The sequence below is a fragment of the Hyposmocoma kahamanoa genome, unplaced genomic scaffold, assembly GCF_003589595.1.
Source record: "Hyposmocoma kahamanoa isolate Upper Pololo Valley unplaced genomic scaffold, ASM358959v1 97596, whole genome shotgun sequence".
Classification (NCBI taxonomy): Eukaryota; Metazoa; Arthropoda; class Insecta; order Lepidoptera; family Cosmopterigidae; genus Hyposmocoma; species Hyposmocoma kahamanoa.
Window position 1 is genome coordinate 1 of NW_020655401.1, and position 16,850 is coordinate 16,850.

At 38.2% G+C, this 16,850-nt stretch overlaps 1 protein-coding gene across 1 annotated transcript; it reads right to left on the bottom strand.

Annotated features, from left to right (window-relative positions):
• Window positions 1–11,348: 11,348 nt before the first annotated feature.
• On the bottom strand, window positions 11,349–13,519 carry LOC113238697 (hepatic triacylglycerol lipase-like). Its single transcript, XM_026475533.1, has 6 exons — window positions 13,409–13,519; window positions 13,135–13,318; window positions 12,583–12,731; window positions 12,141–12,386; window positions 11,713–12,046; window positions 11,349–11,489 (listed from the first exon to the last, which is right to left on the bottom strand). The coding sequence occupies exons 1-6, from the start codon at window positions 13,440–13,442 to the stop codon at window positions 11,444–11,446; spliced, it is 993 nt and encodes a 330-aa protein (XP_026331318.1). The 5' UTR covers window positions 13,443–13,519; the 3' UTR covers window positions 11,349–11,443.
• Between the last annotated feature and the right edge of the window lie 3,331 nt (window positions 13,520–16,850).

Below are 16,850 nucleotides of genomic sequence, written 5' to 3' on the forward strand. Positions count from 1 at the left end.
AGGGAGGTCAGCGTAGTGAACGAGCAGTAGCTTAAATGTGACGTTTTTAAGTGTAAATTTATTTTACCTATGTAATAAATAATCTTTGACTTTGACTTTGACTTTGAAATAAGGTACCAGGCAACCAGAGTTTGCAATTACCCTTTTGAAATAACTTTTTTCCAACTGTAACAATTCTTCCGTAAAATGAGAAAGTCCAAAGTGGTTCTAAGTATGAAGAAAGGTCATGAACCTAGGGTTGTCGTGACGCGTATACGATATAATTATATACCGCGGCTTTGCTCGGGGTGCGGACGCCTTCCGGATCAACAGTTCGAACGAGAATGAATCGAGGAGTCTCACTGTAGCGACAGCAGAACTAAATACTAGTATATCATAAAGAGGAAAGATATGTTTGTATATCCTATAATATCTTCAGTTTTTTACAAAGTTAATGCTCTGGCCACACAGAGTCAGCCGCGGGCGCGTTCGGGGCGCGGGAATTTTTGTAATGTACGAATTCATTATGAACCTTCGAATGCTAGGACAAACAGACGGACCGTGTGCGGAGCGGGTGCGGGCGTGCGAGTTATATTCCATTGAGTTCTATGCAACCGTCCACACAGAGCAGAAACAGCGGGCGCGTCCCGGGAGCGGGGCTTTAGCGGGATTCGGTATTACATTTTTTTACAACTCTTGGCTGTGTTTTTATTAATTTGTAATATGAATTCGACTGATTTTTTTTCTTAGTTGCTTTTGTAACGTTAATAAAGGCAGAAATATCGATAACAGATTGACTTAACGACTTAACGGTTAACGACCTCATTTTAACCGTTAAGTCGGCTCGGCTGCATGAAGCTAATCTCGGCTGCATGAAGTCGGTTTCGACTGCAGTTAACGCGTAAAGTCGTAATCAACTTCGTATTGGTTAGAACCAGCGACCTCTTCATCTAGCGCTCACAGTTCAAACCATTGGGCTACTGAGATCGTGAAGATAAAAAATCGATCCTAAAGTTAGCTCCGCTTTCGCTGTGTTCGTAACCATGGTCTCCTCAACTATAAGAGACGCTCCCACACTAACGTCTTTTCACCGTTGGCGTATCATCGCCGCCACGTGGACGCAGAGTCGACGCTGTGGCCGCTGTGCGTGTGTTGGCAAACCGTTGACACTCGAAAGACGCTAGTGTGGGGGTGCCTTACTGAAACGCATATAGAAGTCCTCGTCAAAACGAATAATAGAGCCCACACTATTGTACATTGTTGAGGAGTTCCTCTCATCTGTCTGCCATTTCCATCATCATCATAATTTCATTAAGAAAGAAGATATCCATAATATTGACCTTAGAACTAAGTCCAAACTCGTGGTACCACGATTTCGTTTAACCAAGGTAAACGATTATTTTATGAGGAACTGTATACGTTTTTACAATAAGATTCCGGAGAATATATGAACATTATCATTGCCTAAGTTTAAAACTTACATTACAAGTATTTTAATTGAAAAGTCATATTACAAAATTGAAGAGCATGCGTTAGATAAAGAAGTATGGAAAGACAACAAGAGTCTAGATTGTTTGACTTTGACTTTGATGTCAGTTCTAGATCGACATAACAATTTACTTTCATTGGAATTAATGGAAAGTGGATGAAATTTTTAAACTAGATTCAAGGTGGAATGTCATTTTCCAATTTAAATGCGACCACTGCTGTGACACCCCCTTTTCAACAAAAAAGAATCAACGAAACCCGTTCCCAAATGTCGAAGTTATCATGTAATATACACAACAAAATACAGCCGAATTGAGAAGGAGGGGTCCTTTTTAAAATTCGGTTAATAAGAACAAAATACAAAAATAGATATTAACGAGACAAAAGACCGTACAAAATACGTACGAAATATATAAATATCACTTTTAAATATACATAGAATAGAGTAGAATCATTTATTCACAGTTGCTGTTCCGCCGGCATACGTTACGATGTCACTTAAATGAATAATAATGGAATGCGTACGATACGAATTTATTATTCAACAATGCGAGTTTTGTAACAAAATCACAATAATGATCAATATCAATAAAGTTCCGTCTCACACCGCTAGATGGCGGTGAACCGTTTTTATTATGCATTTCTGAGTTGTGATGTTCAGCATGTTCCCTACAGGAGTGACTACCACTAGCCACGAGAATGTAAGGTCACTATCAAGTATTTACCCCTAAGTATTACTTGGAACCATCATGGACGCCATTACTCTTGTCACGGTTACAGTCTAATCAGGACCCCGATTCAGAACTATTCGGAGTTAGTCGGTGAAATAGATTATAAGAAAAATCAAAATCCTTTTACATTATGCATTTCTAAAACTTTAAACGCCTAAAATATTTTTTGTTATTTAATTAGGCACATCAACAGGTAGTAAATTATTATATTCAACAAATTGTATATTGTATTTCCGGCCCTTTACAGATAATATGCATAGCACTGACATGAGCACATGTTATTTACTTAACCCTAACATAGGTTATCAACATAGGAATATAAAAAAATTAAATTAAATTAGCCAGTTTACGCACAATATAGGAATGCATTAGTCTTGCATTAAACTATCCAGATTTTATTTAAAATAATAAGATTTACATATTACATTCTTGCTTTGTAAACAATAGTGGTAACGCCAGGTATAGTTTGTCTGAGCTCGCACCTCCTTACCTTTCCCATCCTAATCCGTGCTACGCCATAGCCACATAAATCGCCAGTGAAATTAAAAAAATAAGTGTGTGACGTTACATTTGAACTGAAAAATACGAATCCGCGACGTCGCATCATTTATTAAAATTAAATATCCCGCTTCTCCGCCCGGCATTGAGCCGCGTACGCAATATATTACATGGTGGCGTTATTGGAGATCGGCCGCACGTGAAGTGTGTGAAAGAAGACGAGCTCTACGACGTTTCGGACATAAAGGTTAGTGGTAGCACGGCTTCCTTTCCTTTTACTTGCGAGCTCATCTATCCCGCAGCTCCCCACGAGCTATCAAAGGTCCTTTTAATTTTTTTTTTATTATAGCGCCACCAAATAGAACGTTCGGTAAATTTCATTCGAACTGTGTTCTGAGTAACGTTTATAGCCTTTGCCATTTGTCACTTTGTCATTTCGGTTCGGTTTCGAATACGACAGTTTGCCGTTCGATTCGGTTACTGTGAATAAAAATTAAAAGAAATCGTACGATATCATCGGCCGACAACAGAGTTATCGTAAGGTTCTGAATCGACCTGCAGATCGCAACACATGCGCACTCCTCACCAAATTACCATTCCAGCCGGTGCGAATGAAGACCCCTCAGTTCAGCTTGTACTCAAGTAGATTCTGAGTCGAGGTCGGTATTCATCTGAGTGTCCTTAGACCCGCTACTTAACTTCTTACACAAAATCAAGGCCAACTGCTGAATATCGTTCGGAAACTAAAGGTCACACAGCGAAATGCCTTAAAGCATTTAGTAACAGCGCTTTAGATAATACGTACCGAGTGTCTATTCCTACAGAGCAGTTTATTTTGTTTGCACTAGTGGCACACACGACCGCATCCCATTTGGAACGAGCGTTTATGACTTCAGCTACGTGTCGTCTAGGGAGAAACTTTTTCTTCAGACACGTATCGTTCTTTTAAGGATATTTCGTAGCATACTCCTTGTGAAAGAGTTCGTCCAGGGAATTACTATCATCTTACTTATTTCTGTTGTGAAGGGTAAAGGTGCTGGTGAAGTTAAACGCAGTTATGTCTTGGGGTGACGGGCGCAGTGGCAGTGTTCCTCAGATCTTTGTGATTTAAAACTCTGGATGACACTGCAACTATTATGGACAGGTCGCTTTCCACCAGGCGCACGACTTGTTCTTCCCGTCACTTAGAATCATTAAAAATAAATCGGCGTTTGGTTACTGATGACCTTGACTGCGCCACAGGACATTACTGGATAGTTTTGCAAGAAAGGCACGCTATGGGTAAGAATCTGTGCGTGTGTACGCTGAAATGGGGAGTTTTCGTCCTGCAAAGACGACAAATTACTACGTAGTATGTACACACATCAAAAAAAGTTTGCGATCACTTCGAAAAACTGAAATCTTTTTTGTTACTGTAGATTATATTATGATTTTTTCTTCTTTTTAGATTCTTTATTTAAAAATAAATTAGAACATAAAACAATGACCCCGTTCAATTGTTTTTTCATATAAAAAGGCTTTCAGTCCTAGCTAACGCTCATTCAGAAATCTGATTTAGTCAATTATAAGCGATTCAAGATATTTTTCGCGGAAAGTTGTGATTGAAAAAATGCCAAGAGGATTATCAGAGGTTTTACGAGCTAGAATAGTAACTTTGAGGGATGAAGGATACACCACGAGAGTAATAGCACGCAGACTTGCTATATCCCAATCCTGGGTCGTGGCTACGTTGCAGAGGTATCACGGAATGGGGAATTTAGCTGACCGACCCCGCAGCGGTCGCCCAACTGTTTTGACAGCTGCCCAAAAGCGCTATATTAGATTGCTGGCAGCCCGTGATCCAACAATCAACGCCACTAAAATAAAAGCAGAAGTCAGGGCCGCCTCTGGGCTTGAAGTTAGCACGCAGACCGTTCGCAATTGCTTGCACCAGGCTGGATTACGAGCACGGAGGTCTTGGCGAGCTCCGCTCAATTCCCGGCAACGTCAACAACGAAGATTGCAGTGGGCTAGACTTCGGCAAAATGAAGAAGGTGAGGACGAAAACATTTGGCAAAACTGTCTCTTCGTTGACGAACCCCGAATCAGCACTCATCCAGATAACCGACGTGTCCGTGTCTGGAGAAGACCAGGCGACCGTGAAAGACAAAGAACTGCCACTGGAACAGTTCAGCAAGGCGGAAAATCGGTGTCCTTTTGGGGTGGCATTATGATTGGAGCTAGAACGCCTTTGATCCCGTATCGGGGCTTCATGACAGCAGACATGTACAAAGCAGTTGCTATTGATGATATCGTCAGACCATTCCGAGTAAACCATGGGCACCAATTTGTACTGGTCGATGATAATGCGCCCGCACATCGAGCTCAACGAGTCAATGCCGCTCTTCAAGAATACGATATCACACGATTAGACTGGCCTGCCGGCTCGCCCGACGTAAACCCAATAGAGCACGCGTGGGATGCTCTTAAACGAGCAGTATGGAACCGTGAGCCACGTCCCCAGACAGTTCCAGAGCTCAGGGAAGCCACTATTGAAGAATGTGATAGGTTACCCCAGGAAATGCTGGATAACTTGATCCTCAGCATGCCCAGGAGGATCTTCGCATGTATTCAAGCCAGGGGAGGAGTTATTTTATATTGAATTCACACCTTTTAATAATAAATTGTTGTTTAAGTTTAATTAAACAGTCTTTTTCTTTCTATGAAATTTCTATCACTATTACATTATGATTAAAGGCTCAATTTTTTAAAATAAATAATATAAAATAGTTTTATATTTTAATTTCAAACAGGGTATTCCTATTTAAAGAAAGCATACAACATAGATTTTTTCTTGATAAAGTTAAATTTAAAGAATTATAGGAGCTTATGCTATTGATCGCAAACTTTTTTTGATGTGTGTATGTCTCAGGGTGACGGGCGCAGTAGCAGTGTCCCTAAGATCCTTGCCATTTAAAACTCCGAGTGGCACTGCAACTGTTGTGGATAGGCTTGTCGCTTACCACCAGGCGCACGACTTGTTTTTCCCGTCACTTGGTATTATAAAAAAATGTCATGGATCCAATGGACGAAAACTTTAAAACAATCAGATTATACGTAAATTTTCAGGTTAATTAGCTGAAAAAATGATAAAAAAAAGGCAAACAATTATTATGTATGATATATAAAAGACATTTGCCGGGAACGAATATAAGCAAAGCATACAGACATGAAATACAGACATGTCTTCTCTTTTAGTTGCTACAGGTGTTAATAAAGGATACATCGATGAACTACAGGATACATTGTCTATAAAATACACGCAGCCGAACCCTACATTTAGACGCCGTTCAAATGACTCACAATTTAACAGTTACCCCAAACTGTATTCAAATGGACTGAACTGAACTGGCTGGTGTAGCAAAAATAAAACTGCTTCCAAAACATAAAACAAATACAATATATATAATATTTTGTTTATACTGGTTTGGCAGTAGAAACTCGTACTATTATGTTTCAGCCGTCCTGTACGCTTCTGAACGTAAACATTCTCATTGTTTTCTGAAGAGGTCTTGCTGCTCGTGATTACAGAACGGTAATACAGTTTCTGCTCTCGGACATAGTGTTGGACTTAGAACATACAACACTGTAGGCGCCATCCATAAAGTAATTAGTATATTTTTTTGTATTAATTACGATTGTGATCATCCCATTTATCGATTACATAGAAAATATTTCAAGTCATTCGAACATTATTCTTTATTTAGATTGATATTGAATAATCGATCTAAAAGGTCGTATTATAATTTATTATTCACTTAATCATGTACCTTACGTTTCACATTTTACAGTTTTTAATTAAGGAACATCAACTAGTGACGTAAACGCGTTCCTCATGAGACAAAAACTACTAATGAGAACTCCCGCGGGACTATCACAGCAGAGTAGACATACACAGCTGTGGAAATTGTCAATAATCTTGATATCGACAAAGTATTCTAAGCTATATATTGTTAAACTGTGAAAGTAACTAAAATAAACAAATATAGTGGGCGGGATAGGATAAGTAAAAATGTAAGGTGATATAGAAAGCACGTCAAGCTGCTCACGATGAGCCGTTATTACCGTAAACGCCATAGAGTTGAATTTAAATCTTAAAGTACTGAAATAAAATATATTTTAATTCTTATTTAAACGGCAAACCACATGTTTTTGGGCCCTTTTAAAATATCTGCTCACGAGTGAAACTTATTTATTAAACAGAAGTTAATTAATATAAGGGCTCAGATGATAACTATAGTACCTATATAGGGCTCGTCTTCTACCCGTAACCATTCCGAAATATAATAGTTCAAAGTTACGAATTTTCCCAAGGCTCAAATGAAACTTGTAGAATCGGTTAGCTTACTCAAAAGCTCAGCTCCAAACCATAATGATTTCATGATAATAGAATAGAGTTAAAAGTTGAAATCGCGTTTTCTTATAAAATTCATAGCTTTGAACGATTATATCTCGCAACGGTTATGGTTTAGACCAAGCTGCCATGGTATTTTTTGTTTGTATGAATACATCCTACATAATAAATCATTTCATTTAACACACTCGCCCGTACAAATCGTCCAAAGTTCTTTTTAGTGAATTTGAAATGTGTTTGATAGGATTTATTACTTATTTATGCTAGGTATATTGAAAGTCTAACTATATTGTTTAGTTTTGCATTCTCACTCGTTATGAAATGAGGCTAGAAGTATACGCGAACTATTTGTTCAATATTCCATTGTCTAATCATCGACACTGAATATGAATAACTTCTCATTTCTGGCAAATCCATTGGAATCGAATTTAATTTGACAAAAATTGCATTTTACCTGATTTCTTACGCACATGTCTTAATATGTTTCGTTAAACATTTTGGCAACAGTCATTTCAAGCTCCTAGTATGATCGGCCATGACTATGGGCGGAGCAGATCAGCAGACTTTTTTTTTCTTTTTTTTAATGCACACACTCAACATAGCCCCGCACTAGGGAAAACCTGTGTCGCGGGTGCCATGGAAACACACATAGACAACCACAAATTACACCCAAACTCACGAGAGAAATAAATGTAGGCCATATAAATATTTCTCCCGGCCCGGGATTCGAACCTGGGACCTTTGCGTGGCAGTCCGGCATGGTAACGGACCAAATTGCAGGACACGTAGGCAGTTAGAGACGTGCTGATATTATATGGAATAGTTTGGGGTAACATCATTTACCTAAAATTTTGACTCAAACTATCTTGCTTGTAGGTTGATGATACGAGTATATAGTAGTTGACCGTAGACTAATTCTTATCCTGCCATCTGCGAGTCAGGTGCTTCCTCGAATATATGCCAGTTCATGACAAGACTCTTTATTTTCTCTGATGCGTGAGGTCTCTCATCGTTTTTAACGTGACAGTATGTAAAGAAAATATATTTTGTCGAGGCTTACTTTTTTTTTATTACCCGAAGGAATCTGCTTGCAGTTACCCCGACCCTGCGTGGCCAGCGCCGAGGTTAGGTGGGACTGGGCTGAACCCTGAAGGGGAACAACCCGACCGCACCAAACCCCCGGGGTGTTCCTCCTCTCCGCTGTAGCTAGAGGCACAGGTACGCTATCGCTCGTCCGCGCCTCCACCAGCCCCTCCCCGAGAAGGGAGACACAACGGTCCCCCCATTCCAAATGTAAAGCTCGCCGAACACCAGACGAGCCTTCCATCTTGGGTCCCTCCAAGCTGGGCAGCGTACTGCCCCGAGTCCGCTACCCAGGGGCCAACATCTCTCTCTGTCTCTCTGTGTGTAGAGACACCTTTGGAGCGCCCACCGCATGGGCCAATCGCCCAAATTCGGCCGCGGAGGACAGGACGAGCGGCAACGATGCACCGACGCGTCTCTTCCCCCGCGACCCTCTTCCCCGCATGCGTCCACGCGGACCCGCTCGGCCTAGATCAAGACGAGCCCGCGCGTACGCCCTCCTCCTCCTCCTCTTAGCTTCACCGTGGGATGAAATCGACCACGGCTACTAGAACCCCCCGCTACGACAAGGCGGGTAGGGGTATTGAGGCATACTTGCGTTATGAATTACATGCCGTTTTGTTCGCGTTGGTGTTACCTCATGCGATAATAGCACATTGGACATAGCCACATGGACCGTCATCACTCGATAGCAGATTTATCTCCTCTACATCCTCGTTCAGGTCGATCTGGGAGAACCTTTGTCCTTGCCGGAAAGTATTGGCGGAGGTGGAGGATTATGGGACATCCCCCAGTACATTTTAATCTATGGTGGTATATTCATGGTCAGTTTGACCCAAACCTGAAGTAAATCAAATCCAGCTGAAAGCAAAGCATTCAATCGGTCCTCTGCCTACTATGAATGCTTCTCGGAGACACAATCACTGACTATTTATTTGCTAGTCTGTTGGTTTTGGAGCATAATGACCTGTTTATCTCGGTCTAACTGCCTCTGGTAGGGACAAGCAAGGGGGGTGAGATTTTAGATCTAGGAAACGGTCTGGGTCCGCATACTTACCACCTCCATCTTAGCGAACTCGTCTCTGTAATCTTCCATTGACCATATTTCAGCGGTTGATTGTACTTACGAGAACAACTAAGTGTTAAAACTTGTAATTTGGCTAGCTGCAACTGACTTAAGTTTTACGGTCCCACTTTGTAGAATATAATTTATAGATTATCTTATTGGTCTTATTTATGACTGTTTAAACCTTCACCTATGCGAAACGATCCTATGGCGTTATATACAAACGGTATTGCTGTAATCTGATAATGTTGTCTCTTCTGGTATAGTCATATTTGCCTTATTTACCAAATATTTGTAAATTTTTTCTTCAAATAACGTTGTGTATTTTTTATTGCGTTCGCCGTGTTTGACGAAATATTCGGGTATGCTCAAATATTAAATATATAACCATCCATACATGGTGCCAAACAGCAAGTAACGAATAAGTAACGTGTTCGCACCAAGTGTGGATGTGTTTGTATCTTGCCTATTTTTATGCGATGCGTCCAGGGGCCTCATCCTCATACACATTAATACATTTTATTACCATTGGCTGGTGTTACTTCATTAATGAAAACTCTACGCAATACTGCGATATACAAGAATTATGCCCAAATAATTTTATGGTCTGCACAGTTTGTGCATCGGCTTTGAATGGCGAATATCACAGTTAGCTCAGATTTATGTTTTTTGCCGGGTCCAAGTGACGAAACGTGAATAATAAACGAGATGCACGCAAAGATCGTAACTAATAGTTTAAATATTTTTGTGATTATCAAAGGAAATATTAAAAATTTCGTGGACGGATAGAATGTTTAACGAAAGAATATTGAAGATGGTGAGTAAGAAATTGGAAGACTGTCAAAAAATGAAAGCTACGGTACTTCGGTTGTACGAGTATAATGCGCAATGATAAATGCACCTGTTCCGACTAATTATGCAAGGAAAAAATAAAGGAAAACGACCACCTAAAAGAGGCGATCTTCGTGGCTTATGAATCTCCGGACATGATTTAACCTGAGCACAAAATTCTACTTCCAGGCAGTTGTGTCTAAATTACAGATAGCCCTGATGATAGCCACCTCAGGTAGGGGATGCCGCCTTAAGAAGAAGAAGAAAGGAAGGCATAGATCGCGACCAACTGTGATTAGATAATTTATTACATATTCCATTAATGTGACTGGTGTCGGATAGCCGACAAATTCACAAATATACGTGTTGCCTATTTGCGATCTTTGTGAAATAAGCAAATATTTTATCAAACAAACATTGGTTCAAAGCCATGTGAAGTGCCTTCATTAGTTTTAGTGTCCGAATGTTTGCTAAAGAGACAAATAACAGTATTCTACATCAAATAAAGTGCCACCGTGAGTACGAGCTCTTTTTTGCTGGGAAACTGTAATAGAATTATTGAGGGTCTTCAGTTTTGTGCTCACAAGATTTATTTATTTATTTGTTTGTTTGTTTGTTCGTTCGTTCCTTCGTACGTTCGTTCGTTCGTACGTTCGAACGTTCGTTCGTTCGTTCGTTCGTTCGTTCGTTCGTTCGTTCGTCCGTCCGTCCGTACGTTCGTTCGTTCGTTAGTTCGTTCATTTAACATTTGCAACTTAACAGGCAAAAGTCCAAATCGCTACAAACACGAACAACGAAAATAAAAATAGAAAATTAAATAAAATTAACATAATACATTTCACAGACCTGAGCTTACAGGCATCATTTGTTCAAATACTTTCCTACATTCACTCATCAGACATCCAATCTTGCTATCAAATAAATCAGTATGTGGTGCCGCCTCGAGAACGCAGTTGAAGAGTGTGATAGCGCGCAGCACCGGTGTGCAAGTGCAGCAAGATGGCGACACATTGACGTGAATTCCAGTGAAATGTTGTTTCTGAAGATATTTCTAATAACTAACTTAAGCATCCAAGCAGATTCGTATAATTACAACTTCATTATAATATACGCTTACTTATCAATCTCATTTTTAATAAGATGTTTAAATAATCTTTTATATGACAAAAGGTACATGCGTAATAGGCACACAGTCGTTCACAACAAAAAACCAAAACTCTTTGTTTGTCGAAGAACCGCTATAAAAATTAAATTATACTTTTCAAATAAATAACAATATTTTATTGCGCCTTGTTACTAAAAAATCAGGATTCAGATATTATAAATATTTATATTGATTTCGAAACCTTGAATTCAGAGTGTTAATGTATTTTATCAAAATGGATGTCTACTTCCGGTGTTGACCCTGTACATGCCGCTTCTGAAATAAAAGCAAAAGTAATCTATTAGTGTCTAAGCTTTTGCCTTGTTTAACATCAATGTATCAGTGACGTCAGCAAATTATGTACGGCACTCTATCAACTACTAAACTTGTACACGAACCTCCTTCACCTAATCCGTAAAAAATGCAGTTTTGTTTTGAAACCAAAATAAATTTCCTTAATATACGTGGTTTATTATATTTATATTACGTTCAATCTTACCCCGTTTTCCTTAGATTGTCGTTACCCAGTTGAAGTGTATCCGAAGTACATAGGTCTGTGGTGACCTGGAGCATAGTAAGGCACCGTCTTCCAAACAAGTGACCGTGAGTCACACTAACTGCGAACAGTTCCCAAGCGCGATCGTGGTTGCAACGGGTAGTAACCAAACATCCTGGTTGGTAAAAGCCGCCGTTAGGGAAAAAGTCCACTTGGACGATGGGCAAACCAATGCCCAATACACCTCCGTCTGTATGGATTGCCTCAACGTAGACACCATCATCAGCGTTCAAACGCTCATTGTTGTAGTTCCATAGAGGGCCAGAAGGATCCAATCCTGTGTGGACAAGATATTATTATATGACATTATTTATTATTAGGCGTCGTGAAGAAAAACACAATGAGCAAAAAAATTAAAGAAAAAATCTCACCAGTAACACGGGCAACCCTGCCACCAGTTTCTCTTCCAGCGTTACCCACGACGTGAGCACCTAAACTAAAACCTACCAAGTGCATCTGATCAAATCTGGCTCCCGTTACTCTATTCAAAAAGATAAGGAATTGCCCAATTCCGCGTCCGACAGCGGGTACTCCGTTAACAGCCGTCACATAGTCGCTAAAAGCAAGCTCTCTCCACTCTACACTGATGACGTTTACTTCAGACGTAGACAGGAAAGCTAAAACGTAAAACGTAAAAGTATAAGATTTTATCTGCAAAACCAATAAAATATTTTTAAGGCGATTATACCTTGCCTCAAAATTGATGTTTGATTTGGTATATTATAAATGCAGTTTTATGTCTGATACACATGCAAGTATTCGCGATTATTGATCATTATCTGGAGCACATCAATTTGGGAAACTGTTTCTTACCGCTTCGAACTGTAGGGTTAGGCTCAGATTCTCTGCTGCTGATCCAACCATGGACAATTACTATTGTGGGATCATTCGGGTTGAAGTTCGAGTTTATAATCGAATTTTCATCGTTCATCACAAGAGTTTGAGAAAAGATTTGATTACGTCTGAAATATAAATAAGTATTTACGTCAGTAGCTACGTTTTATGAATAAACAACATATGGTGTCCAGTCTATATCCGACAAAGGACTAAATGTTATTGTTGAAATTTGAATACAAAGTAAATTTCTATAAAATTTAACCGATAACTCAACTGGTTTTAAACAAACATTGAAACAAATTACAAACTTGAACCCGGTTTCGCTGGAAAGTATCATATGATATGTTTGTAGGATTTTAATAAATCCACAATTAGTACGTACCTTCCCCACTAGAGGTATCATCCTTTTCCTGCGCCTTGGGCAACAATCGGCGAGTCCCCTACGCCAATTGGCAAATCGTTTTACCGCGATGGCAAGCGTTAAATACGGTGTATACCATCGACACGATAAGAAGAAGAAGTACCTACCTAGTGTACAATAAGTAGACGTTATTGTTAGGGTTTCTTGTGTGTTCTTCGATGGCAGCCATGTCGGGTTCCGCCTCTAGATCGACTAAGTGCATGTTGCCTTCATCATCAGGTATTTCTATGAAACGCGAATAAACATGTTTCTGTCTCTGTTCTTCTACAGGCAACGCCGAAGCGATGTATACTGTGAAAATTATAAATTTTATATAGATTATTTTTTCTACATAAGGTAGAATCAGAATTCCTCGTAGTTTTATGGTGCTACCGTACATACCTGTCGCAACTAAAACCAGGAAGAAGACCTTCATTATGTTGGGTGCACGGGGTCTGCCAATATCCACTTCAAAGTACGAACTACCAAATCACTGTTTATATATCATTTCTTGATTATTAATTGGCTTATTTTTATCATTATTTTTTTGCTCATTAACCTGATACTAAAGCTGAAATTTATACCTCTTAGTATCTAGAATTAGACTCTGACATGTATCGCAATTACTCAATCAAGTATTAAATAGAATTTATCAACACACGACATTGTATTCACGTAGTATTTTTTTAGGGTTATGTGGGAAAACTAGGTACATTTGTGGTCATATAGTCGCTAGAAGCAAGTTCTCTCCACTCTCTAGTGATGACGTAGACAGGAAAGCCAAAACGTGAAACGTAAAAGTATAAGATTTTATCTGCGAAACCAATAAAATATTTTTAAGGCGATTAAGTACCTATACCTTGCCTCAAAATTGATGTTTGATTTGAATATTATAAGTGTAGTTTGATGTCTGCTACACATGCAAGTATACGCGATTATTGATCAATATTTGGAGCATTTCGATTAGGGAAACTGTTTCTTACCGCTTCAAACTGTAGGGTTAGGCTCAGATTCTCTGCTGCTGACCCTTTGTATTCAAGTAATATTTTAGGGTTGTGTGGAAAACTAGGAATACTTTTTGTACAGTCAGTTCTGTTGATCTGTTTGCCATTTCTGCAGTCTATTTGTTTCAACATTATATTATTACTCTGCTTATTGTATTGATATTTATGCGTAATTTGCATGAAGTATTTATACTACTTTAAGCGTAGGTTAAGATGTAAGGAAGTAAATAAAACAATTTTTAGAAGTAAAAAATAATTTTTGAGTGATTGTTGTTGTGCAAACTGCGCATAAAGAAAGTTTTAACTGAACAATATTCGAAATAATTTCTTCCCCTACGTACATACGCTTCGTGTTAATATGAAAAATAAACAATTATTAGCATTTCGTAGTTCGTTACACCGTAAATATCTAACTATAATCATAATATATGAATAAGTACACTATGACATATACATTTGTTCGGACCCCGGTGCATTTACATAATTGTTGCTTAGAAATTAAAAAATTAATTTCAAATAAGTCTTATTAATATGTTTAAATACTCACGTAAGCTACACGTATTTAAATTAGTTCAATAATTTTCTGGGTACAGTGTACTAACGCTGTATCCAAAGTAGATTAATAACTAATATTCAGGTGAAATAATAACTAGAGCATGGAATTGCTTCAATCTACATACATACACACATGTATATGCAAACTGATTGGTAAATCAAAAGTTGAGGCTATATAACATGAGGTATTTAAAAAAAAGCGTCATTAAGGTTCATACTCGCTTTCTCTGACGAATGTTGTTTCTAAATCGCATTTGAGTGATAGGGTACAGAGGATCGATGTCAACGGTACAAGATCATCAGGGTTTACAATTAGCGTGGACGTCTCAAAGGGTACTATGGTCCCAGTAGCCTAAAGGAGGCAGTAGAATATGAAATAGTATTGTTTGCTGATGTATCTTCCTTATTTAAAGTTAAATGATACCAATGTTTCTACAATCATGTGAACAATGCTATTTCTAAGATAATAACTTGCTACTTAGTAAGAAAAAAACAAATTGTTTGAAATTTACATTGTTAGACAGACAGACACAAATATAGAAAAAAAATGAACTATGTTGGATCTTTAGGTATGACTTTAAATACTAAATTACAGTGGTGTCCTCAAATAAGTATATAAGCTATGGAAACGGCTTAGCTCTGCAGTGTATGCGATAAAAAACATACGAAAACTTAAAAAAAACTACATTATTTAAATTTGGCGAGCGTTTTCGATGCTTGAGAGGACTCTCGAAATGATGTAGGCATTTTTTGTGATCTGTCAAAAGGCTTTGATTGCATGGATCATGCAACCTTGTTGATTAAGTTAAATATTATGGATTTAGAAATGTTATTCTGGAAATGATGTTCAGAAATGAGAACAGGATTCAGAAAGTAGAAGTAAATGGGGCTAGGTTTTTGGGTTCAAAAGTCAAGATGGGAGTACCGCAAGGATTAATACTTGATCGTTTTTTGTTTTTAATAATACAAATGATCTGCCGTTTATGGTTCAAGATTTGACTAGAATTGTATTGTTTGCTGTTGATACATCTTTAATATTTAAAGTTGATAGAAAAGACGATAAACTTAACGAAGTTAAGCTCTTCAGTTAGTCCACACTGGTTTACTGCTAATAATTTGGTACTCAACACGAAAAACACTAAATGTATTAATTTTACCTTTCCAAATGTTAAGAAGTTAGATTGTAATATGCTACTAGATAGTAATACGTTAGATTTCGTAGACGACACAATGTTTTTAAGCATTGCTATAGACTCTAAACTTCAATGGAGATCCCATATAAAATGTTTAGCTGGTACATTAAGTTCGGCATCGTACGCTGTTTGAAAAATAAGGCAGCTAACGGATGAAGCTACGGCAAACGTAGTTTACTTTAGTTGTTTTCATAGCGTTATGGCCTATGGCATATTGTTTTTGGGAAGAGAATCAAATCTTTTAACTCTACCAAATCAATTTATATTTGAAAATATAATGTACAGTCATATACATGAAATATCTGATCCCCTATCATGCCCAGACCGACTTTTTGGTTCTGAGAGCCATCTTACGTATTGATTAAAGAAAGGAGTTTCAACTTTATCGCATATGCAATACAGTGGAGTGTTGCTTGAAGATGATCAACAAATTTTTAAAACCTATCCTATTTTTCGTCATTTAACATCCAAGTAAATTGGTCGAGCGGCTTGTTGTGTGTGTCGTGGTTCGATTTCTCGAGCACTATTTTGTTTTAACGTTATATTTTTAACACCATTGTTCACTTTTTAATGTTAATGTTGACAAATCACAATATTTGCTCACTAGAAATTGCCTAGGTGGGTGGGTAGATATTATTAATAAAGCGTAAGGTGGGTATGGATAGATTAACAAATCACGAAACCGCTCTGCAGTTTGCATACGATCGTGTCTTCTGTGATTACGCATTGTTCCACGTTTCGTTCCCATTTATCAATTCAGTTTTAATTACTTTCAAAGTATTCTTTCTTGTTTTAATATGCCGCATTTAACGGAATTATTAAAATTAGAAATTATTGTTCTGTTTAAACAGATGTGCCAATCATAGAAATTGCAAGACGACTTCATTTGGCGGTAAGTAGACTCATTATACATATTTTTCATAGTGCTGCAGGTGCATCCTTAATTATCCCACGGGTGTTATAAAACATGTTTAACGAATCATTAAAATTAAAAAATATATAAATCTAGCATTAGGTGAAATTCGAAACTACAATTATAACAGCCTTATTATACAGTATTATAAACTGCTTGTTCACAGAGAAACACTGTCA